This window comes from Rattus norvegicus, chromosome 18 (assembly GCF_021556685.1).
Source record: "Rattus norvegicus strain SHRSP/BbbUtx chromosome 18, alternate assembly SHRSP_T2T, whole genome shotgun sequence".
Lineage (NCBI taxonomy): Eukaryota > Metazoa > Chordata > Mammalia > Rodentia > Muridae > Rattus > Rattus norvegicus.
In genome coordinates, this window is record NC_141551.1 from 73,660,016 (window position 1) to 73,685,000 (window position 24,985).

The 24,985-nt window shown below is 46.0% G+C and overlaps 1 protein-coding gene across 3 annotated transcripts in view; it reads right to left on the bottom strand.

The window, feature by feature from the left end:
* Slc14a2 (solute carrier family 14 member 2) overlaps nt 1-24,985 on the bottom strand; it is a 426,972-nt gene that overhangs the window by 29,741 nt on the left and 372,246 nt on the right. Inside the window, exons 7-12 of one of the 3 annotated variants that reach the window (NM_019347.4) lie at nt 21,764-21,892; nt 17,898-18,090; nt 10,852-10,999; nt 9,703-9,837; nt 9,264-9,313; nt 8,627-8,801 (exon numbers count right to left, since the gene is read on the bottom strand). In NM_019347.4, the coding sequence (NP_062220.2) occupies nt 8,627-8,801; nt 9,264-9,313; nt 9,703-9,837; nt 10,852-10,999; nt 17,898-18,090; nt 21,764-21,892 (830 nt within the window). Of the gene's footprint in view, nt 1-3,558; nt 4,266-8,404; nt 8,802-9,263; nt 9,314-9,702; nt 9,838-10,851; nt 11,000-17,897; nt 18,091-21,763; nt 21,893-24,985 lie in introns of those variants that run through there. The other 2 variants (NM_177962.6, NM_001110270.2) reach the window with 2 other exon arrangements.

The window sequence follows — 24,985 nt, forward strand, 5'->3', positions numbered from 1 at the left end:
CAGAGGCGAATGCCAGCAGCAAACCACTGAACTGAGAATAGGTCCCCTATTGAAGGAATCAGAGAAAGAACTGGAAGAGCTTGAAGGGGCTCGAGACCCCAAAAGTACAACAATGCCAAGCAACCAGAGCTTCCAGGGACTAAGCCACTACCTAAAGACTATACATGGACTGACCCTGGACTCTGACCTCATAGGTAGCAATGAATATCCTAGTAAGAGCACCAGTGGAAGGGGAAGCCCTGGGTCCTGCTAAGACTGAACCCCCAGTGAACTAGTCTATGGGGGGGAGGGCGGCAATGGGGGGAGGGTTGGGAGGGGAACACCCATAAGGAAGGGGAGGGGGGAGGGGGATGTTTGCCCGGAAACCGGGAAAGGGAATAACACTCGAAATGTATATAAGAAATACTCAAGTTAATAAAAAAAAAAAAAAAAAAAGAAGGGGCTCCAGAGGCGGCCAGGTATTGTGGGTTCACTCTGGGTTCACTTGGTCTCTGCAGTCTGGCCTGACTGCCATTTCCAATATCACTCCGGGAAAGAGTGAGGCTCTCAAAATTAAGTGTTATTTATGCAGCCTATTATCTTCCTTCTTCTGGGAAGGTCAAAGGGCTACTCTAACATTTATGGCAAATTCTTCCTCTCAACAGCCCTCATAATAGAGCCAGAGGGTCATGACCTCCATCATCGTGTTAATATCACCAAAGACAGACAATCAAGGCTGTCTCCAAGACCCGGACAAGTATTGCCTCAAGCATATTTTCAGAATCACCTTGTCACATTAACTTGGGAGACTGGGTCCATCTTCTAACCCTCCTGCAGGATGAAAAGGCCATTTGTATCTGTCTGAACCTGACCCTATCCTGTCCTCCCAATGTCTTCAACTGTAACCAAGTAACAAGGCCTGTGGCTGTTGATTTATCCACCCTGAGTTAAGATCGTTCTACCACTCCAAATTCAAGCAACCTGTCCCCAAGAGCCACCTGGAGATGGCTCTCTTCCCACCTAGCTCCAGGTGAGACCCACCTTCAGATACCTCTAGAATCCAATGTATTAACTGACCTAGCTCATGACTTGAATTATAACTCCCATTACCTCAACATCACTGGGCCCTATACTGGGCATAGGGCTCCTTATCATGGTCATAAACACTATTAAACTTCCCATCTTCTTCCTCAAATCACCCTAGCCACCTCTAAGTACCACAGGCTTCCTTGTTCTTTTATTACTGTCCATAGCCTCTTCCTATTGTCTTAAATCTACTCTGTATCATGGACCCCTCCTTACTTCACATTCTGGTAGAATTGGCATCGTCCAGATTAGAGGCCATTAAAATCTTTGTCTCTGGGATAAAGATCTTTGTCTCCAAGTGATGTCCCAGCCTAACCTTCAACTTTCTGTGATAGCATCCCTTTCATAAGACTTAAACCTTTATGTCTTATGCTCCTACAATTCTGTGGCAGAACAGCAATGACAATCAAGGCTCCCAGCTGCCCTTTCTCAGCTCCTAAATAGTTGCAGAAGGAAGAGATCTTTGCCCTTTGTCAATAATTTGACCTTGTTGATTGCCAGGGTAAATCTTGAAACAACAACAACAACAAATAAGGGTGCCCCAACTACAACTAAAACTTCTTTACTCTCACAACCAGATTCCAACTGCTTCAAGCTTGACACAGTAAGTTCATAAAAACAATGATAGCTTAATTCTCTATGACCTCTGGTACCTCACCTCAAATGAACAATCCCCAGAAGGACAAATGGAGTTATAAAATTTACTATCTACCATGACAGAGTTACCCACTTCCTGTCTACTCAAATATGATTCAACACAAATAGCCCATAGGGTACATCCTAGTCACTTTTCTTACCTGATATTAAAGTGCTCCATTCTCTCTCAGGGAGGCAATTCTCTTTCGCTGAGAATTTACCCACTGTGTTTTAAAACTTTGTAGTAAAACTTTTATGTTGGTTCTGGGTAGCTGGCCCAGTGGATAAAGCACTTATGGCACAAGTAGGAAGATTAAAATTTGGATTCCTAGACCCAGGCAAGTGTGGGAGCCCTGCACTTCCAGCACCTCAGAGGCAGAGAAGGGACTGGGGCAAGCTGGCTAGCAGACTGGCTATAACTGATGATGCCTGGGTTTAGTGAGGGACCCTGCCTCAATAAATATAGAATGGTTACCACCCAATGACAATTTAGTTCTCCACATCATGCATACATGTGCATCTGCGCGCGCGCGCGCGCGCGCGCGCACACACACACACACACACACACACACACACACACACACACACACACACACACACGCCTCAGTTCTTGTATGATAAATACATTTAACCCAATGCTTTGGTCTTGGGGCAGATCACATAGTTTGTAAGGCTGTCCATTGTCTAATGAGATAACTTCTATATCCTGGAATAATGAATGCCCCTTCTGGTCTCTGTCATCCAGAAAGACCCCTTTCGGCAGCTATATGGAATAAGTATGTGCTATTGAAATTAGTATATGGGGGGCACCAAGGAAATAGATTGATGAGGAGCTGGGAGGTGTAGACACATCTGGAGTAGGATGATTCGGTTCTATTGGCATGTCTACAGAAGGGAACAGGACACAGAGATAAGTCAAGCCTGGGGCAGGTAGAAACCGCATGGAAAAGGGTATTTGACTCTATCTCATTAGACAGAAGTTTGGTCCAAGAGGTTCATTTCAACACAGTGCTACCCTGAAGACTCTTGGATACCAGAGCTCTAAGGCTTGAAGATGTGTGGGAAGGACAAAGAACCACACAAGGCTCACACAGTGGTCAGGAGAGTTGGGAAAGGGGATCTGGGGCTGATATGTTACCCTGGTTCTATCACAAGGTGAGCAAGGCAGGCCAGCTCAGGTGGCCAATTTGCACAGCTAAACTTCAGCCCCTGCTCATGTTTGTATCACTGGGGAAAGTCTCAGGACCAGCTGACATTTCCTCATCTATAAAACAAGAGGTTTGAACTATAAATATTTAAGAGCTTTTCCAGCTTTCAGCTCCCAAGATCTAGATTTTTTTCTTTTTCTTCTTTTTTTTTGGCTGGTATTCTTTTTTTTTGTTTTTTTTGGTTCTTTTTTTTTGGAGCTGGGGACCGAACCCAGGGCCTTGCGCTTCCTAGGCAAGCGCTCTACCACTGAGCTAAATCCCCAGCCCCCCTTTTTTTTATTAATTTGAGTATTTCTTATATACATTTCGAGTGTCATTCCCTTTCCTGGTTTCCGGGCAAACATTCCCCTCCCCCCTCCCCTTCTTTATGGTTGTTCCCCTCCCCACCCTCCCCCCATTGCCGCCCTCCCCCCCAACAGTCTAGTTCACTGGGGGTTCAGTCTTAGCAGGACCCAGGGCTTCCCCGTCCACTGGTGCTCTTACTAGGATATTCATTGCTTTGGCTGGTATTCTTAATAGTTCTCCCCATCCTATGAATGCCTTCCCCAGATAAAGTTCAATGGAAGAAAGAAGAATTTCCTATTGGAAAGCCACATCGTCCTGTAGGTCGCCATCTACCTGCTTCACTTCTGCCCCCAGTGTCTCTTACCTGGGCTTCTTTGGAGTCCTAGATGGGACTGGAGAAGTCTAGGTCATCAGACTTGAGAAGAAGCCTCTCGCCAAGCTGGTCCTCAGCGTCAGGCGCTGTGAAGTCTCCTATGCCCGATCCCCCTCACTGTCCTGCATCTTCCAGCCTTTCCTTTTGACAACTTTCTATGAACCCACTAAGTATCACCCCTGAACCCATGCCTACCATGGGTCTGCCAATGGAGGAAGAAGAAGGACAAACATCTCTCGGCGGCTCTCCTGCACTCTGGCCTTCTTGACTAAAGATAATTCCCTACGCGCCTCAGGGAAGATGTAGTCTAGCTTCCATGGTCTCCCCACCAGCTGAATCAGGTAACTTCCCTGACAGGGCAGCTCTGGCAACTGTCTAGCTGCTTCCTTGTTGTCTCACAGGAGTTATTCACGTCTCATAAGAATTCTAGCTCCAGTATTGGTCTATGAACAGTTACCTAGGCGTTGTCTCCTTGGGGGCCTAATTTGCCTTCCAACCTCAATATACTCACTTAATTCCCCAACAGGCAGTGCATAGGCTGGGGACTAGTGCTTACCATCAGTACCTCAACGGAAAGTTTTGCACAGCCTAATACTAAATGTGGGCTTTCTGTGGAAAATTTCATACCTTCTCCCCCCAACTCTTGTTGACCAGGGTCTCCTGGTAACTCACCAAGGCCCTCTCAAATTAAGAAGGGCATGACCTAACCGTTGTGGCCAAAATACACCCTGAGGTCTATATATTAGGGAGGCTGGCTCTACAAAGTCCCATGAAGCCATGGGTCTGGTGGGTTGACTTGTGGGGGAGGGGGAATAACAAAACATGCTTTGCTTGACTTCAAGAGCATAATGGGTCATCAACCTCACCCTCACATCCTGCTCCCATCATACACTTAGGGGTGGAAGGTGGCATCCTCCCCAGGATCAGAATGATACCTCACACCAAGGACATTAGCTCCAGCTGAGTAGACAAACTCTCCTGCTGACGTCAAAGGTTCTCTTCCTACACCAGGTGTTTGGGACTCCCGAAGAAGGGCCTTGATCAAGAGGAAGAAAAGCAAACAAGAGGGGTGGGAGGCATTCAGGTGCCCCACATTCCAGGGGCAGGTTGGGAGATGGTTCAGAGCAGACTAATTCCATGCTTAGGCCCTTTCAGGGTCTATGACAGACTGTTCTTCACAACCAAGCCTCCCGCTTTCATTTCCTCTGGCTGTCTAGTCTCTCAGCTCGGTCTCAGATGCCCTCGGCACTCTCCCTCTAGGACTCTTGGACTTCTCAGAGTGAACTCAGTCTTGCTTTCCCAGCATCCATCCTGGCTCACTCAGACATATTAGCATGGAGTTGCTGCTTATGAACCATAATATGCCACCGAACTAGAAAGAGAGGAGTCCTCCACGAAGTCACCATGAAGAAGTCATCCAGGAATGTCTCACTGGGTCCATGAGCTAACCAGGATCATGGGGTAATGTGGCATCTCACGGTCACACATGTTCTACACATGATGTGTTTAGGGCGAGGCAGCCAGATGCCTTAGAAAGCAGGATGTGGTAGAATCTTTCACCTATCAGGTCCCAGCAAATGCTGGAGCACACTACCAAGGGCACCTGTAGGCCTTCTGTCTCTCTAGGACCTGAGGACTTAATCGGAAGTCATTTCGGAACACTCTGGCTTCCCTCAACTCCGCGCTGTCATATTTGAAGAAGGAGAAAGATGGTGAAATTAATGCCAGGGCCTACACAGTAGTCAGGTCCTTTAGGGGAAAGGGTCATTTTATTTGTTGAGTAAATTTAAGTTCAAGCTACTCGTGCTCCAAAGTGTGTCTGTCTCCTTGGTTTCCTTTTGTTCCCGCAGCTCCCTTCCCCTTCTGACTGTAAGAACAGGCGGGAGGCTTGGCGTTTTCACTCATAAAAGGTTGCTTCAAGGGGACTTGCTGCCCTCCCTTCCACCTCATTTTTTTAAGGTCCCAGAATTTCCAGTTCCACTCCAGGCAGAATGGGTCCCTATAGACTCTTTCTTCTTGGAATGGCTAGAGGCAGAAACAAACAAACAAAACAAAACAAACAAACAAACAAACAAACAAAAAAACCCCCACAAGATGCCTGCATTTCCCAATATAAAATGTGGATTCTTTTAAAGGAGTTTTCAAATAATAGTGTAAGTAGTTTGTTGGGACGAATTCCTGGTCCCTGAGAAACTGCCACTCCCACTTGGTTTTAGATGAGAATGTGTCAAGTCCCTCACAGCTTTGGTTCTGAGGGAACAAAGGCTCACTATCGTACAGTGCGTACACTGGCATAAAGTGGGATACTGGGCACATATAGTCACAAATGCAGTCTGAGAAGGCCAAAAGGTGGTTGGATCTTAGAGAGCAGAAGGGAGGAAGAATGTTCAGGGGGAAGAAGTATGGGGAGGGGCAGGCTAAGGGGGAGACCAGCTGAGTGACACTCTCAAGTCACCAGCGCAAGAATCTTGGTAAACTGACCAGATAGCTGACTGGTCAAACTCCATAAAAATCTGCAAAGCAATAGTGGTATATTTTTAGCAACTTTTGTCTCTGTGTTCTGATGTTCTGTGTCCACCACATTAGTGACGTTTCCTCAGTGCAGACTCAGGGTCACAGAATCACGGATACTTTGAGTTTAGAGAGGGACCTGGTCTAGCCCTCTGCTCAGTAAACAAAGTGCCCCTTCCCCCCCCCCCCCAGGTCTCTAGTTGCTTTAGCATTGCCTGCGTGGGAAACTGAGTCTACATAGCTACCATTGCTTGGACAACTGTTACAAATAGACTCTCTTTGCTGGCTCATCCAGCTGCCATGTTTGTGCCGAGCCTCGGAGCCATCCACTGCAGATAGCCAAGGCTCCATCTGTTTTCCTACACGGATACCATCATCATTTCTAGCAGGGTAAGGATCCTTCCTTCAGTCCGTTTACCGCATCACAGATTGGCTCAGAATAGGCTGCTTGTGCTTCTCGGTACTCCCCTCCTCTTAGAATCGAACCTCTTCTCACAAATGACACCTACTGCCCGATGCGAGTGACTGACCATGCTGACTTCATTACCAGCCTAGGGCTGTTTATATTTCAATAGGTTCCAAACCTTAAATCGAAGGGATGGCTGGGAACGCTTGGGTAGCAGTTACCAGAAGCTATGGGGACAGGAAGAGAAAATTCCCTGGAGTCCTTAAAACCGTACCTGAGACAATTCCTGAACGGAAGACCAACCCAACCAGGTAACTGCCTCAATCTGAAAACTGATGCTGTGAGCTGAACTGCACTCAGGCTGTCTGGCTGGCATCCTCGTCTGAGGTGAGAGTTTTCAGCTGGCCAGGCAAATCACCATAAAATAAATTCCTTGAAGGCAGGATCAGGTCTGATTCTTTCCTGGTTTATTGTCAAGCCCACGGTTGAGTAACATATTAATAGTTCCACAGAAAGGAATCTTCTGGGTGAGCGAACAAAGATGGTCAGCGTTTGAGGCAGAATTCTTCGGCTCTGTGCACTGGCAGGTATGGGAATGGATGAAGTTGGGGTCACATAGCTTTCAAAGGCAAGAGGAAACAGACAGGGGGGATTATGTGCAGCCCTACCCCAAAGATTGTATAGAACCCAAAATATGATTTCTGAACCCCCAAATTTAATGCATCTTCTGAGTTGCATGAGAGAATGAATAAAATACTTCAAGGGAATTCAAGCCCCTTGGAGCAGAGATCACAAAGGCCTGAGGTGGGTGCAGAGAGGCTCCAGGGTCAGAGGAAGAAAAGGGGGGGAGAAGTGCAGGTCACTCCAACGTCAGAGCAAAGTCTGAGTGGAGCAAAGGCTTCGATGTATGTGTTGAAAGGCAGATCGATGAGAACGGGCACACAGCTCAACTTTAGAAACAAAGTGAGCGTCTAGAAGGGAAGGTTGTTTATAAAAGAAAAAAAGAATCATGTTTCTCATTTGAAACAGAGACAGGGAAGGAAGAGACAGCATTTATGGCGGCCCGGGCACCCCCTGACCAGATAGGATGCCATTCACTGGCTGGGGACAAGACTTTGTAGCCATGCGAAGAGTTGGGAAACATCACCGGCATTTTTCCAGGCTTCACTTGGAGCAGATCCTTAAGGAGGTGCTTTAAAGAAGTCACACATGGATGAGCACGGAGCTCGAGAGACAGGATGACGAAAAGAGGAGCAGAGGATGAGCAGAAGTCAGTGCTCGGTGCTAACGGTGAATCAGAGACGGACAGGCGTGAGGGCAAGGATGAGTATGGATTCTTGCAAAAGGAAGAGGCATGTTAGTAACAATAATAAACAGATCCAAACACCTGGGCTAGGAAGCGCCCAGAGTTTAGAAGTGCGTGTTGGGGAGGGGCGGGGGAGGGCCATAGAGGCTTTAGTGTCTCGGACTGGGAGAGATGGAGCAGGTTATGATTAGCTCTTAGGCACTTGTTTTTACATAATGAAGAGATGGGCTTTTATACCCAGTGCTGGGAAAAGCCCTTTAGCTGCTACTAGAAGGAAAAGCCTGAAGGTTCTAGATTCTTTATTAATATCCCCAGGGCTCCAGATTCCCACACTTCAGTTTTCTGTCACTGCCAAAGCCCTCTCCTGTGGAAAAATCCTTGTGCCCACCATGTCCGAGCTCTAAACCAGGGTGCGTTTCCTTCTTACCACATGTCCTTACATGTCTCTACTCCATGTCTGCCTAGGAGCCTTCCAGCCTGGTCAGTGTTACAGCATCTGTTATCTCGGTGTGTCACTGTCACCGTCATCTCAACCCTTTTCTCAAAAGACTAAGGAATGGTCTTGTTTTACACCAGTGACATGTAAATCAGACTCTTCACTTCCAACTCCAGCAATGTCGTACCAGCTTCCTTTAATGCTACAAGGGGTTGTTATAAAGATCTGGGCAGAGGGAACGAATCAGCCTCGGGATTAGGGAGGAATAGGTGGGTTTGATTTGAAACAGGTGCAAGGAGAGGCGAGGAAAGTGAGTGCTGGCCGGGTCGCTTGGCCCAGAGTTGAGACCATAGGGATGCAGACAAAGCAGAACATTTTGGCTTGGCGCTGAACTAGTCACCATTGGGGGGCTTCTGCTCGTCACTGCGTTTCGCTGTCAGGAAGTAGATGCGGTTGGCCTCTGGGTAGGTGACTTTGCTGAGTGGGAGCTTGTGGATGCCAGGGTTGTTGCTTGTGAGGAGAAGGAAGGTGAGGGTGGAGAGACAGAAGGCCCAGGTGCCCGGTGGCACACCAACCTGCAAATTGAAACCAGAAATGGAAGGATGTTGCTAGGCTCCTGCCTTGGGCCAGAAACCTGGGGAGAAGGATAGGATAGAGACTGAGAATGAAGAGCCCTGCCTTCTGCCTAGATTCAGAGTGTCCAAGGAATTGAGGTGTTGCTCTCTTTGGGTACACTCAGATCTTTTAATGCTGGGCTGGAATAGGTCTTACTCCCAGACCTAGAGGGCCATCTGTCTATCCATGTTCTCTACGGTTGTCTTTTCAGCACACACACATACCCATACACCCTAGAGCTCCACACTCAACATTCTTTGGATAATTCATGGGTAAATCTCAACACTCACAGTGGGTAAAGGACAGGAGTGTATTACCCTTACACCCTTCCTCAGTCTGCTTCTATAGGACCCCAAGGGCCTGGAAGCTCTGCTGGGGGCGGGGGAAGACCTTAGCTTGGTGTTCAGACAGTCTGGACTTACCACTGCCATCATATTGGAGAGGGCCGCTCCCGTGTACGCACAGAACAGGGCTGTGGAGGAACAAGACCAGGAGAGTCAGCTTCCCAGAGCCTGTCTTCTTCAGCCACTGTCCTAGCAAAACAGGAGCTCGGACGCAGAGCTGGCTTTCCGACAGCCTTAATGTTCTATGCCAGCCTTTACCTGAGTGACTCCTTACTTTTCAGGTATCCTCCCACCCGCACTGTGCACTCGCTGAGGGCAGAGGTTAAAGGTTACACATCCTTCTATCCTCTCACACACTCATCATGGTTTCTCATAGCGTCGATGGTCCTCACTTTGAGTGTGTGTGTGTGTGTGTCCTCGTCTTGTCCCCACCGATTTTGAGAGCGAATTAGCACAGAAATAGACCTAATAAAAGGCCAGCCAGAGGGGCTTGGTTGTCACTTTCTTAGAAACCTACCACAGACAAGTGCCAACAGGTGTGTCTGCCAGGTGAGTACGTAGAACATGCCTCCAATGGCGACACAGGAGAGGACACAGTTGTAGCTCCAAAGGCCCGTGTAGATCGTCTCGAAGGGAGTGGCCACCGTCAGTGCTACGAGAGAAGGTGCGGTGGAGAGACCTCTTCTGGGTAATTTTGGACCACAGAGGACCACAGGCCTTCCCCTGGTTGCTGCCAGGCCTCAAGGTGGCCTCTGTCCCCTCATTCACCATATCCCTCCAGCTCTGGTTATCAGAGGGGCCCCTGTCACCATCACGTGATCATGGGAAACCTAATGGTGAGAGAGTCCTGGACTCACACAGTGGGATGCATATGTGTGCATGTGTGTGTGATGATGTCTGGGTTAAGGAATAGCCTAGGAAGGGAGGTCAGTACCTCCTTCACCCCAAGCAACTGCACTGTCAATCATTTCAATTCTGTTTCAGAGGCTGGAGGAAGAACAGGTGCAGACGCACATGATGGATACGGAGGACGGCGTGTCAGAGCCTCAGGGGTGGGTGTAGACAGTAGGCCAATATGGCTGAATTGTATTGTTGTTAAGAGGTTTTGATGAATTAGAAATTATTCCCAGTTACAATTTTTTTTGGGGGGGGGGAGGAGTTCTGTTTCTAAACATTAGATTAATTCAAAAAAGATAGTCTTGTGCTCCCAGGGTCTCCTACCCTGTTCTCCGACTCTATTGTGAGAAAGAGCATACCCATATATAAATGTGTGTACATACACATACATATGTGTAGGAATATGAAATTACACTTGAGAAATGCCAATCCAATTTTAGGAAACCTTTCGTTTTATCTTGCTTTTAACACTCCCAAGTGCTGGACCACACGCACCCATCTTGGGCCATCACTGCTCCAGCCCTCCAACTCCCTCCACTGCTGGGCTCCACAGTAAGGGCCCTGGCGTTTCCCCACATGCTCTGTTACTTCAATCTGCTCTCCTTGGAGGAGGCTCAAGGAAGGGGAAAATAGATTTTTCTCCCCCTGACAATGTTTGAAGCTCTGGTGAAGACAAGTCTGGAATGGTTCCTGTGTGCTGAGGAGAATGGGATGAGGAAAATGACCCTAAAGATCCCCCCCCCCCCATGGAGCTGGGATTCTCTCTCACCTGCCAGCAGCCCCACAATGGATCCTATGGCTGCGTGCAAACAGATGAGGGGAGAGGAGATAAACAGAGCCACCAGGATCACGCCGCCTGTCCAGGGGTTGTCACAGCCGTAGACCTGGCCCACCCCAACGGGGATGGTTTGTAACAGCTGCAAAGACAACAGAACGCAGGTCACTGGGCAGATAATACGAACTCCAGGCAGCAGGGCCAACACCAGGCCAGTGGGTAATGAAGGGGAACCAGAGGATGGCTGTGCTCTCCAGCGTGAGAGAGAAGAGGGGGAGACTCAGGCTGGAACAAATAGTTCCTCACTCCACCACCTACCAGGCATCCATCATCTATCATGCCGTCAGGTGCAGTCCCTAACACGGCACTGGGCATGAGCACTTCTGGGGAACACATGGATTTTACTTTGAGAGGAGAAACTTTGAGAGGGCCAGAATGTACCTCCTTTCTAGACTCTGACTGGGGTATAAGGCCACCAAGGTATTTCCTAAAGACTTCTCCAAACCCTAGGAATGTTCTAGGAATGTTGTAAACATTTTAGGCTGTTCTCGTGGATGATTTGATAAATGATGGTTGGTGTAGGGCCTCTGAAAGTGACTCCTGGTCTAAAAGTGTTTGTTACCCTTCCTGTCTTTGCATCAAGACACTGTTGACTTGTCCTCATTGAGGGAGCTAATGACCTTGCACTTTTAAAATGTTATAATCCAAATCAGGCAATAGAAATTAGACTTAGACTTGTGTTTCTTCCTCTTCCTCCTCCTCCTCCTCCTCCTCCTCCTCCTCTTCTTCTTCTTCTCCTTCCTCCTCCTCCTCCTCCTCTCCCTCCTCCTCCGTCTCCTCCTCCTCCTCTAATTCTTTGGGGGGTTGTGAGGTCACAAGCAGGGCACAGACCTGCGAAAACTGGGAAGTTTTCACATCGGGGTGCATGATGGGAAATTCTCAAATATCAATACAAATACGTTGAAAAAAATTCTATAATCCTAGGGCACCGGAGAGATGGCTCAACATCTAAGAGCATTTGTTGCTCTTGCAGAGGACCTGGGTTTTGTTTGTAACATCCAGAGTATAGCTCACATCCATTCATAAGTCCTAGTCCTTGGGAACCAAATACTGTCTTCTGAATCCTACTGGCACTAGACATGCACTTGGTGCATATACAAACATGCAGGCAAAACACTCACACATATAAACCAAGTAAATATAAACAAACTAATTTTGCAGTTCTCGTGACAGCTCACGCTGGTGAGGATGTGGAGTGAGGGGAACACTCGTCAGCTGCTGGCAAAAACACAAACTTGTAGAGCGATGATGGAGTCAGTGTGGTGGTTCTGTGGGAAACTGAGAGTCAATCTACCTCAAGATTCAGCTATATTATTCTTGGGCATATACCTAAAGGATGTTTCATCCTACCACAGAGACACTTGCTCAGCCATGTTCATTAATGTTCTATTCATAATAGCCAGAAATTGGGAACAATCTAGATGCCCCTCAACAGAAGAATGGATAAAGAAAATGTGGCAATTTACACAATGGAGTATTACTCAGCCATTAAAAACTAGACTAATGAGAGTCATAGGTAAATGGGTAGAACTAGAAAGAATAATCCTGAGTGAGGTCACCCAGACCTAGAAAGACAAATATGGAATGTATTCACTTTCATGTGGATATGAGCTGTTAAGTCGATAACCAAGCTACAGTCCATAGAAGCTCAGAGGTTAGGGATAGAGTATGGGGCTAGGATTACAGAAAGATCTCCACTGGAAAGGGTAGCTATGGACAGATGAGGGGGTGATGGAATTGGAGGATCAAGTTGGGAGGGGAAGGCAGAGGGAGAGAATAATGGGAGAGACAGCTAAAATGAAGGGCCATTACATGGGTAGTATGGACACCTAGTGTGGTAGAAGCTTTCTAAAATATATACATATATGAAGGTGGTCTAAATGAAATCGTGAAATAATGGGGGAGATAGAGCCCCAATTGGCCATTTCTTGTCACCAAATGACAATCTGGTATCAGGATTAGGTTACATCAAATTGAACCATTGATCAAAGGGGTTCTATGGGAATCCCCAAACAACCCAGGCTGCTGCCAAGACCACTGGTTGCCCTCCACAAGCTGACAGCAAAGCCCCATTGCTGAAGACAGCGCCCACACAACCCACTGCATTATGTGCGGGCTGAGCTGGTGCCTACATAGAGCCTTCGTCCTTACATTCTAGTGCCTTTGTTACAGGGAGGTACTCTGCACCGTACCAAAAGAGAAACATAGACACCAACCCATCCATAAACCATTTGATCTAAAATGGTGTCCTGACTATAAGATATGCTAGCGGAATAGTGTCACACTCTTGTGAGAGTAACCAACCAATATCTGGTGTGACTCGAGGCCCACGCCATGACATGGAATCCATACCCAACACTGATCGGGTGACCAAGAGCCTGACACTTGATGGCCCAGAGACTTTGGATAAAATCAAATACTACTGTTCTAAAAAAAAAAAAGATGTAGCAATCAAATGACTCCAAAATGACATTATGCTATCCTCTTAGATCAGTGTGTCTTTCTCAGCTGTCATCGGAGAAGCATCCTCCAGCAGCAAATGGGAACAAAGAGAGACCCAGACAATACGCAGAGAGTGAGAGGCCTTGGGAATCTAAGCCCTAAGTGGGATGTCAAATCCCTCCCCTCACAGCTCCGGGAACCCTACAGAAGAGGAGGTGGAAGGTATAAGGGCTCAAAGGGATGGAGGGAAGAAAACAAGTCCCTCTGCTGATCAAAGCCCATATGAGCTCACAGAGACTGAGGCTGCATGCACGGAGGCTTGCCTGGATCTGGACTAGGTCCTCTGTGTAGACTATGGCTTCCATTTTAGTGTTTTATGGAATTCCTGAGTGGGTCTCTGATGCTTGTGCCTTCTCTTGGGCTCTTTTCCTTCCCTTTGTCCTATTCCATTCTGACATGTTACTTTTCCTTTTATGTGATACTGTATTTATTATTATCCCCTAGAAGGCTGTTTGCTTTCTAATGAGAGGCAGAAAGGGAGTGGATCTGGATGGGAGGGGTTGCGGGAAGGAACTGGGAGGAGCAGAGAGAGGGAAGCAGGATACATTATGTGAGGGAAAAAAAATCTATCTAAAAATAAAAAGAGAACAATGCACAATTTAGAAAAATTCTGTAGATCTTTTCTGTATTAGCAGATCATGTGACTTTGAGAGATGAGCGCTCTTTATGGGTGAGCATAAACACTGGAACCCCTGGGGAGCTCTCAGCAACAAACCTAGCCTGGCTTCTCCAAGGGTCCCAGGGAATCTAAAGACGATGGTGTGCTTCCCTGACTGCGCGTGGATATCACCCGTGGCAGTTTGAGGTCTACTGGATTCATAGGTCACCCACTTTAGATGTCGGCAGCCAATTGCTTTGTCTTTTTCAGAACTTTGTGGTTATCAGTAGAATTCGGTTTTAGAATATGTCTGATCTCCTTAGGGAGCAGAGGACTTTCAAGTGTTGGAATCTCTTGTTTTCCAGTGGGTGGCCTCTAATAATGAACTTTGCTACAAGCTTATGGAAGGAATTGTAGCAGTGGGGCCTGGGCCTAGTCTTAAGGACCCAGAAGATGTGGGCCGGAAGTCTCAGCAGGTGTCCAATGACATGCGGGGCATCTGAGGAACACAGGTTGAGAGCCCAAGCAGTCAAGAATGAGAGGAATTTGGTGACAGTGTCCTTGGATAGAGCCTGTGTTTAGAATGAAGCTCCTCTACCTTCATGGATCCATACTTTAGCCTGTGAACTGGGTACTGCCACTGCTCCACACCGCCCCACCACGCTACTGCAGACACCTGAGGTAAAGAGCAGTCAGGTGGACAGTGGAAATTTACAGAGCACCTGCCTCCCTTTCGTCATTCTCAGGTAGCTGCAGGCTGTTTACACAAAGAAGCCCATCCACCCTGTTCTTTCAGGGTAAAAGTGGAAGGGAATTGATCCTTTCCCGACTCAACTCAGATTTAAATAGTGTTGGGGAGAGACTTTGCCAGTCGTTAAGAGTAGTGGAGTTCTGGGCAGGTGAGAGGGCGAGCTTGGGCTTCAAGGCACCTCTTCTGTGACCCATATCATCATAGTGGTTGCCACAGCACTGAGGCATTCGCCTTTGCGTAAGCCAAGGCTTCTTTCTTAGGTTGAGCCATGACGTGGCTGACAGTGGACAGGGACTCTGTCCTTTTTGCCTATCAGATGGCTGACCTTTGACAACGAAGTTTAGCTTTTCTTCCTGCTCCTTTTCACTATTGTCTTGTCCCTGGAGCCAAGCCTTCCTGGGAAGGCAGGGTTCTGATCTTTCCAAATTCTTGGGTTAAGGTCTCAACCCTGCTTCTAAGACCATTCTGCACTTAGCTCCAGAACGAGGCAAAACTTAAAGAGAGAAAGCTTTCTGCTTTAAGGCGAGAAGAGGCAATTTCTCTCTGGAAAAGTATTCACGGACAATGTGATGCCACCAAGGAAGGTTTGACAACCAGCCAAGTGTTTGTAAACCCAAAATGCCAACGACTTCAGAATCTCTCACATTATTTGACCCAGCGTTTGGTGAACCAAGTGGGAAGAGGTATCTTTTTGGAGAGGCTGAGGGGTTGGGTAGACTGTGGCTGTCCCTAGAAGACCTTGGAGGTGTGGAACTGAGCACCAGTAGAGAGCCACGCTGAAGCTCAGTTATGCACAGCAGCTGTGGCTTGGCAGTGAGGACCCAGCAGTTAAGCCTGTTTATATCGGAGGACTTGGGTTGTTTTCAAACGCTGAGAAGACCATGACAAAGTCCAGTTCTAGGCACTCTGAGAAGCAGAGGTAGAAGTGTGGGGTAAATAGAAGGAAGATGAATTGGCACGGACCATGTAGATATGTCTATGATTTAAGGGACCTGGTGATAGGTGGACTCTTTTGAAAAGTAGTAAGTTTCAGCATACAACGACTGCCCCAAGGTTAGGCCCACATCCTGCCTTGGAGTGTGAGGTGGTAGCTCACAGAATTTTGCAACAGCTGCCTGGGTGTTGAGCTAGCTGAACATTGTCCTTGGACAACTGTTTCTGTGCCCTAGTTTCCCTGTTTGTAGATTGGGAGTGACGGTAGTACCTACAGGGTGAAACGAGTTAATATCCTAAGGGTGTAGGACGGTGTGGTCCATAACCGGTGTGCATTTATGCCACATTAAAGTGTTGCACATAGGAAAATATTAGTTGGTAGTCATTTCTACATTTGTGAACAAGGCTGGGATGTTTCTTTAATTCTTCATACTTTTAGAATCTTATGGTAGATTTATATTATACCTCTTAATCCTTAATGTCTAGAGGTCAAGAGAGTAAATAAACATGCACATTTGTAAGCAGGTTACAGAGTGGAACTCCTCAGTTCTGGGTCTCTTGGCATCTCAATCACATAATTCTTTGCTGGGGGGGGAGGGGGTTGTTCTGTGCTTTGCAGGAGATTGTGATGGTTTGCATGTGCTTAGCCCAGGAAGTGGCACTATTAGAAAGTGCAGCCTTGTTGGAAGAAGTGTGTCACTGTGGGGTGGGCTTGGAGACCTTCTTCCTAGCTCCTTCTAGGATGCTGAGTCTGTTCCTGGCTTCCTTTGGGTGAAGATGTAGAACTCAGCTCCTCCTGCACCATGCCTGCCTGGATGCTGCGATGCAGCCGTGCTCCCACCTTGATGATAATGGACTGAACCTCTGAACCTGTAAGCCAGCCCCAGTTAAATGTTGTCCTTTATAAGAGTTGCCTTGGTCATGGTGTCTGCTCACATCAATAGGACCCTATCTAAGACACTTAACAGTGTCCCTGGATTCTTCTTACTAGACACCAGCACTCTGATCTGTTTACTATCTCCATGCACATATGTGTGTGTGTGCTCTCATGTGTGCATGGTGGGTATGAAGGTGGGCATCTGTGGGCCATAGCACGCATGTGGAGATCAGAGGAAAACCTGGGGAATTGGTTATTTCCTCTCCAAATGCATGCTGAGGGTTGAACTCAGGTGAATTTTGATTATCAGACATGGCAAACATTTTTACCTGTTAAGCCAACTCCTTAGTCCAGTCCTTATTCCTAATCCCGCTCTTTCTTTTTAATCTCTTCGTTCAGTCCTTTCTATCTTTCTTCCTCTGTTTTTAGACTTGTATCCCCTGCTGGGCTCAAAGTCACTATGTAGATGAGGATTACCTGGTCATATTTTTCATATCTTCCATGTGTCAGATTATAGTCATGGGCCGCCACACTTGGTGTATGTGATGCTGGGGATTCAATCGAGGACTCCGCCTATTCCAGGCATGCACTCGACCAACTGAGCCATATCCTACCACTGGCCATGTTTACAATAACAGAACATTTCCAGACATCCACTAAGATTTCCAAGGAGTAAAGATTACCCCCTGCTTGAGAACTGTTGATAGAGAGTAGGCAAAGAAGAATCTACCCCATCTTCTCTAGATAACGCCCAATTCGATACTACTTTAAAGCATTGATTAACCTCTTATTGCCTTATCAAATGGCCCATCTCATCTAATCTTTCTATTCAACAGCAGCTACCCTGAATCGCCAGCTTCATACTCATTGTTCACTGTGGGTCGTCTCTGTTCTTGGGCAGAATGTAGGTTTTAGGATTAGTTTCTTTCAGGTACATTGTTATCTGAAAGTTCCAAGAATGTGATAGCTATCTAGTAGAGATTTGTTGAATGTACAGCTATGACTTCAAGCCTTTCTAGTCTGTGTGGAGGCCATCATTTGGCCTCTTTCCCCTCCCCGCCTCCTTCTTTTAAATCAAGACAGGTTCTCATCATGTAGCCCTGGCTGCCCTCCCTGGAAATCCCTATGTAGAACAGGCTGGCCTTGAACTTGTAGAGTCCCACCTGCATATACCTCCTCTGCGTGCCCTATTAAACGTGTGCACTGGCACGGCCAGCCTCATCCCATTTCTGTCGAAGGACAGAACCTGGTTAACCTACAAGCTGGTTAAGTTAAAGGGTCCATAGTAGAGTCCCTCGGGTTGCCATCGGGTGACTCACCAAAGGCATCTCAATCTCTGACCAGGTGATGTTGGGCGCTGAAGACGCAGGCTTCACAAGCGTCGTGGGGAAGAAAAGGTTGTAGTGGCCCGTAGCTGCCAGGTACAGTGTTAAGGCGATGTTGAAGGGCAGTGTGAAGACTGGCAGGTCCCACTTGGCGAAGACGGTGCTCAAGGCACTAGAAATAACTGGGCTGTAGAAAGGCGACACAGAGCATTACTCACTGTGAGTATCCTCAGACTGACCCCGTCTTTATCTCTGACTGTGGGAATAACTGCCATCCCCGGTCTTCTCGCTTCCCATGGGGTTCCAGTGTTCACTGATCCAGGATTGAGAAATTCTCAGTTTGAGAAAGCAAATTAAAAACACAATAATTTGAATGGAAGACCTTGTGAAATAGTTTAAATACCACTCTCCCCACCACACATACACACAATGGAGAAAACCAAACAGAACAGGATCCTTATACAATGTCATTATTGCCTTTGTGTACCAGCCGTGGCCCAGGGCTGTGACAGCATTAGTAGGGTCTGACTTTCTAGACAGATGATCCTATAATGTATAGGCAATGAACAGGGTTGGCCAGATGAAACGAAACATTCAGTCGTTTGCATACTCTGCTTCCCTTGGTCTCTGGTCTACCCCTGGGAAAGAGCGTGGATTTTGGACACAAGTGGAGCTGAATACAAATCCAGGCTTGAGGCTACATGAACGATGTTAAGACATACATTTCTCCCAGCTTCAGTTTCCCCTGGAAGGGACTAGCCCCTCTAGATGTCCCATCCATCTCTTACCCTCAGAGGCAGCTGGACAAGGCGGGAAACCCCATGACCTGGTTGCAGTGCCTGTCTTTCATTAGGGGCCACGGATCTCACACGGGCACACAGGCCTGCCTGAGTTTAACACGCGGCAAGCTGGTTCATGCTTGCTTTTCTCCTTGATTCTTTCTGTCTGCGTCCCTTTCTGTCTGGGTCAACCGCACGGTTTTACTCACTTCATAAAAGAGTGATGGGATGAGGCAGGTTTCATTTTCTAGACCGTAAAACCCCACACCGTGCCAGCTTTGTTCTCATACTACCTCTCTGCCTCCCGCACTTCTCCCCCTGCTTTTAGGTTCGGATCCTTCTCAAGGGTTTTTCTCTTCCAATAGTCTTTGTAGAGTATATCTCTTTTTCTTCCATGCCGTCCTTCCAGGCGATGGTACCCTTCGTCGTGTCTACTTTCAAATACTTTCTCTGTTTCCCTTGGCACACGCTCCTTTCCTGCTCGGAAGGGCCGGTGATCTGTTAGCCCAACCGTTCTGCCTCTATCGTTCCTGAACCCCATCCAGTCAGGTGTGTGTTCTCAATTACAGCACAGAAATGGCTCTTGTCAAGTTCATTGAATGGCATCTCACTTGGCGAGTTCACAGTCACTCCCTTCCTCTTAAATTAAAATTGGAATCTGGCACTGCGTGCAAATACTCTCTGTGTGGGCTACCACGTCATGGAACTTTCTTACATTACTCTTTCCTCACTCTGTCTCAAGTTCCCCGCTGCGACATTATCCTCTTTCCTGCCAGACATCTAATTATTGATAGATTCCTTGGTTCTGACTTGGATCCTATCTCTCTTCGGCCTTCTCCTTTGGGTGATATTCTTTAGACCCCCTAGATGAAACACCCATATGCTTCTGCCTTTCAAATGGACTCCACCATTCTAGATTTCTGTGTCCAGCTGCTGTCTCAACACGCATGCGTGGAAGTCTCACACACACTGTGTGGATGGCGGTTTTGTTTGCTCTTAGACTGCTACATAGCCCATGCACTCAGGCAAATGGCAGTGGTGTATTGAATTCCCCTCCCTTTCTCATCCCCAGCTTCTCAGAAAGTCTTGCTGCCTTTGTCTCTCTTAAACCCCAAGCTTGGTTTCTTCTGGAGACATCCATGGATCTTATCCTAGTCCAAGAGCTCCTGTCTCCTGGATCTTTTTAGTGAATCTTAGGATTCTGCAACCTCTCTTGTTCGATCTAAACCCCCTCTCCACTTTGTAGGCAGGGTGGTTATTTAGTTTCCCATTCCCATCACTGCGCTAAGCTGAACCTTGCAACTGTGTTCCATTTTTACTACAGATGTAACAAAACCCAAAGTATTTATAGAGTACATATGGCTAGGGACCCCGTCTACTCTACTCTCACTGCCACATCCCCATCATTCTTAGGGGCTTAGATGGCACATGACTTCATGTCATATAAGTAAAAACTCAAATTCCCCACCTGCCATGTGTTTCTCCCTGGCCATCCATGTTTGGAACCACTCTCACTTTTCCCAAAGTACTAAACACATCCTGAAAGAACTTTTATTTACTAGTTTATAAGTTTACCTCTTATAAACTAGTTAATAAAGAAAAAAACCCCATAAACCCAAGAGAACAGCAGTTTCTCCTTAGCCACACCTATCCATAGTCCCTGTGCTCACTGAGTAGTCTTAGTCACTCAGACTTTGTCTATTGGATGAATCTTGAAAATAGCAGTGTGATTCCCCAGGCTAAATGGACTGAGTTTTAAGGGCTGTATGGACGGATTAATGAATGTTCCAGAATAGAGGCAGTACAGAATTCCAGGACCCAGTGTTTTCTGCCTTTTAATTTGAGAAACGGGGTTGGAGTTATTGAATTCTAAACTCCCATTCAGTGCCATATGGCAGAGAGGCTGTGTGGAGGGCTTGAATCTACGTAGTTATAAAACAACACATGCAAATGAGGGTGAGCTGTGCTCCTCCCTGGGGGACATGTGGGGAGTATTAAGGAAACCCCCTTACAGAAATGACCATTTTATTTTTTGTCCCAATGCATCAAGGAAGATAGAAACCCCCAAGAAGAAAAATAAATTGCCCAGGATGCCTAATGTAGTAATTTATTTGCAAGCATGGCGGAAGAGCAATGAAACAGTACTTAAGCTAAATTGAACTAACTGGTTTTAGTAACTCCAGACTTTGAAACCTAAGAAAGACATTTACTTCTTAGAGATGTTAAAAATAAATCACTACATCTGATTTATTGCTGAGGACAGGAATAAATCACCATGTCTGAGAGGAGTTGAGAGCACGGTGGTAGAGATGTGCGCTGTGAAATGTTGGGGGGACACAGGTTCGTAAAATAGCAGGCGTACTGATGGGCATTTTGGACACTTTACTGACCTGCTTTAAATTCAAACAGAATTAAGTTCATGTGTGTGAATGGCTAAGTGCACTCTTTGTCCCTAACTCTCTTTCCTCTTGAGGAAGCTCTCCACCGAAAGCTCTCGTTCCAAGATTGTGCTTTGCGTACAAACCTCCTGGTCCAAGAAAGCCTTGTGATTCTATTGTGTGCATTTTCAGATCAGAAGGCTTAGGCCTCACAGTGGATAATTCCTGTGTAGCCTGGAGTTTAATAATGCAGATTCTAGAATCGGAAAGTCCGCCTCAGGAACTCTGAATGTATGACCTGGAACATGCCTTCTCTATGCCGTAGTTTTTTATTCTGCAGACTGGAATAAATATGATCACACCTCACTTAGCACTGTGCCTGGTGCTTACAAACTATTCAATAAATGCCAGTTTTTATTACTTATGAAGGAAGATTAGCAACTCCAATAAAGCAAATCTATCATCTATCTATCTATCTATCTATCTATCTATCTATCTATCTATATTGCTTCAAAGGATCTTTGGTAATCTATATCTTCACCTAGCCCTACTGTATTGCTTCTGAAGTCATGAACTTGTGGGTTTTCATGGTGTCTTGCTAGACAAAATCATCCGTTTATGGAGACACTGGGCTACACAAGCGTGCATTTCTCATCTCAACCCAAGGAGCATCTCTGTGAACAGAAACAGGGAGGTACGTCACCAGGCCATGGATGCGAAGGTCACAGGAAACAGAAGCCACCAGTAGTAGTCTAACTTCTCTGAGAAGACAGCCACCAGGAGTCCCACCAGCATCCCGTTGTACCCATGGAGTCCAGAGGCGATGGCTGACCTGGGTTGGGGTAGATGATATTTTGCATTAACCTTTGATAGTTGAATGTAGTGAACTGTTTCCTCTCAGAACTCTGGAGTAATTTAGATGATCCCTTTAATAATAGATGAAAAGCGAGGCCCATAGGTGAGATGGCAGACTAGAGACCTCTTGTATGTGACCCAGTGAAAGAAATGTGTCAGGGCGAGTAGAAAATAAAATATATCCAAAGAGAAAGAGAGGAAATGCTTCAGAAATAAAAAACAGTGTCAGGATAGCAGAGGTTAAGTGGTGGTTCTTGCTGATAATGACCTCTTGGGCAGGAGAGGGCCAGCAGTAGAGAGGCAATTTCCTGGCTCAGAGGCCTATGCTGGGTGCCATCTTGAGAGGAAACCCATTGTTTGCAATAGAGCGAACTAGGGGTCTGTAGACAGAAATGGTCATAAGTCAGAAAGCCAGACCGGAATCTGTCCAAGCTCCAGCCCCGCGAGATAGTTGTGTAGCAAGAGGAGAATGACACAAGCCAACAGGATAGTCAAGAGCCCTCTCTGAAGGCAGACGTGTGTTTACAGAAAGGATCCTTCAATCACACTGTCTTGGAGCACACTTAGTTGACTGTGAATCATTTTGGGCTTTGAGTCTCAGGTTGGCGGGTGCTACCTGTCCACCGTGTGGCTTACTGCCACAGAGCCATGTCTACGCATTCTGATGTCCCACTGCAGCGTTTGCAGTCTGCAGTCTCACCTCTCTAGTGAGACGCCTACCGCTCAGTGGGTTTTAAAAGTAAAACAGTAGATCTGCCTCTATGGGTCCTGAGGTGGCAATTGCTTCCAATCTTCAGAATACATGGAGACATCCTCCAGCTAGAACATTAGCTGCCCCAGTGGCTAAGAACTGGGGACTCTCAGAAGGCAAGAAGAGCTTGTATAATCCAGACTACAAACCTAGCAGAGGCACAGAAACAAGGGAAACTCGTAAAGTGAGGACAGACCCAGCAGATGTTGGATAGCATTTGTAGCATACAGGCTCGGCACCAGTATAAACCACAAGGAAGAAAAGAGTGTTGAAGCTCAACCGACTCTTCTACCCCCACCCATATGTACAACAGTTTCTAATTTTCAAGGACATAGGGGGAAAAAAGTCACCCAGACCCCTCATTTTTAATTTAACTTTCCCTTTTCACCTCCTCTGGGTCATCCTGCCTTTTACTATACTTTTCATAGTAGTTTTACTTTATCATCTCTAAAAAATATTATTATTTTAATTTCCAAAGAAACACACCTCATCGTATAGCAGCTGTAGAATGCTCATTAGCCTGTGGTGCTATGGAAATTCCTAGGTCACAAATTAAGTCGTAAGAAATAGAAATGAGTTGAAATAATTTCTTTCATTTTATCAGATCATGGTGGAATAAAATACATCAACAGAAAGATGTCACAAAAATTACACTCGGGGGGCTAGAGAGAACTCAGTGGTAAGAACACATAGTCTTCTTTTACAGGACCCAAATTTGAGTCCCAGGACCCACACTGGGTGGATTACAACCATCTGTAGCTCCAGCTGTATGAGATCCAATGAGTCAAGTCTTGCCTTAAACTCTAGGGCCATGGCTGCTTAAATTAAACTCTAGGGCCTTGGCTGCTTACATTAAAAAAGTCAGAAATCTCCCGAGTAAGAAGCCCAAGGATGCAGCTCAGGGCTTTTGAACAACAAGAACTGGTCAAACCTCAAAACAGAAGATGGCAAGAAGTATTAAAGATCAGTGCAGAAACAGGCGAAATGGGAACTAGGAACAAAACCATAATACAACCAAAGAGTTTGTCTTGGAAACAATGAGATTGATCAACCCTGAGCTAATTCAACCCAGAGAGGGAGAGAGAAGACGGAGAGAAATGGCAGCCGACATAACACTGCTACAGGTTTCCATGGAATCTGGAGAGATGCTAGGGAATGTTTTACAGACTTACATTGAAAAGAAGGTCTTGAAAATCTGGAAGGAGTGGATACCTCCTATACGTACACCTTATTAAATTAAATCAAGAGGACAGAAGAACTGACACAGGCCAATAATAAGAGTTGAGATTAGAACAGTAATTAGGTCAGTCACCTGACCCTAACCCTAATCCTAACCTAACCCTAACCCTAACCCCAACCCTAACCCCTAATCTAACCCTAACCCTAATCCTCACCCTAATCCTAGGTTCAGACTTTCTGAATAAGTCTGTTCCTTAGTAATTTGCATAAAGAATGGTATTTCTCTGTGTCTCTGGATCTATATTTGCATTTGGTGTGATTTTTCTTTAGTTCTTCTTCTTGTTTGGTCATTTCCCTATTCCAATTTATTTGTTTTATTCGTTCCGTATTGTATTGTATTGTGTTGTTTTGTACTGTATTGAACTGTACTATACTGTATTGCATTATTATTCCTAGATGCCTGTGGATGCGGATAGGAGGGGAATGGGGGAGGAACTGGGAGGAGTAGGGGAAGGGGAAACTATAATCAGGATACGTTGTATGAAAAAAATCAATTTTCAGTAGGTTTAGGAAAAATATTAGCAAATGGGCCTCATGATTGTAAAAGCTTCTGCTAGTGAGGAGGAAGTCCACAGAGTGGGAGAAATGAATTTCCAGCTCTACATCTGACAGAGGCTTAATATCTAGACAACACAAAGAATTAAAAGCACAAAATATCAAGAAAACATTCTAATTAAAAGGGCTTTATATGTTTGCCATGCCTGGGCTAACTAGAGCCTTCAAAGAGGTCTCAGTAAACATTATACACACATACATGTGTGTGTATGTTTGTACATATGTATAAAGTTTGCATGTATATCTCATATACACATAATATCATCCTTAATATAAATAACTGTATTTTTAACAGTTTTACATTAAGAATATTTTGAAGATGTCATGAATTTTATGCTACCAATTATATAAAAAGATAAAATTGTATATAGATATGTATTTAGAATTGTCAGGAAATCTCTATTAAAACCTATGTATATAACAATAAATTTTATAGCTTAATAAAATCTTGTGACTCTCAAAAGAAAGGGAGAGGGTGTTTAAATCTGAACAGAGAGTTCTCCTAAGAAGAAATACAAAAGGCTA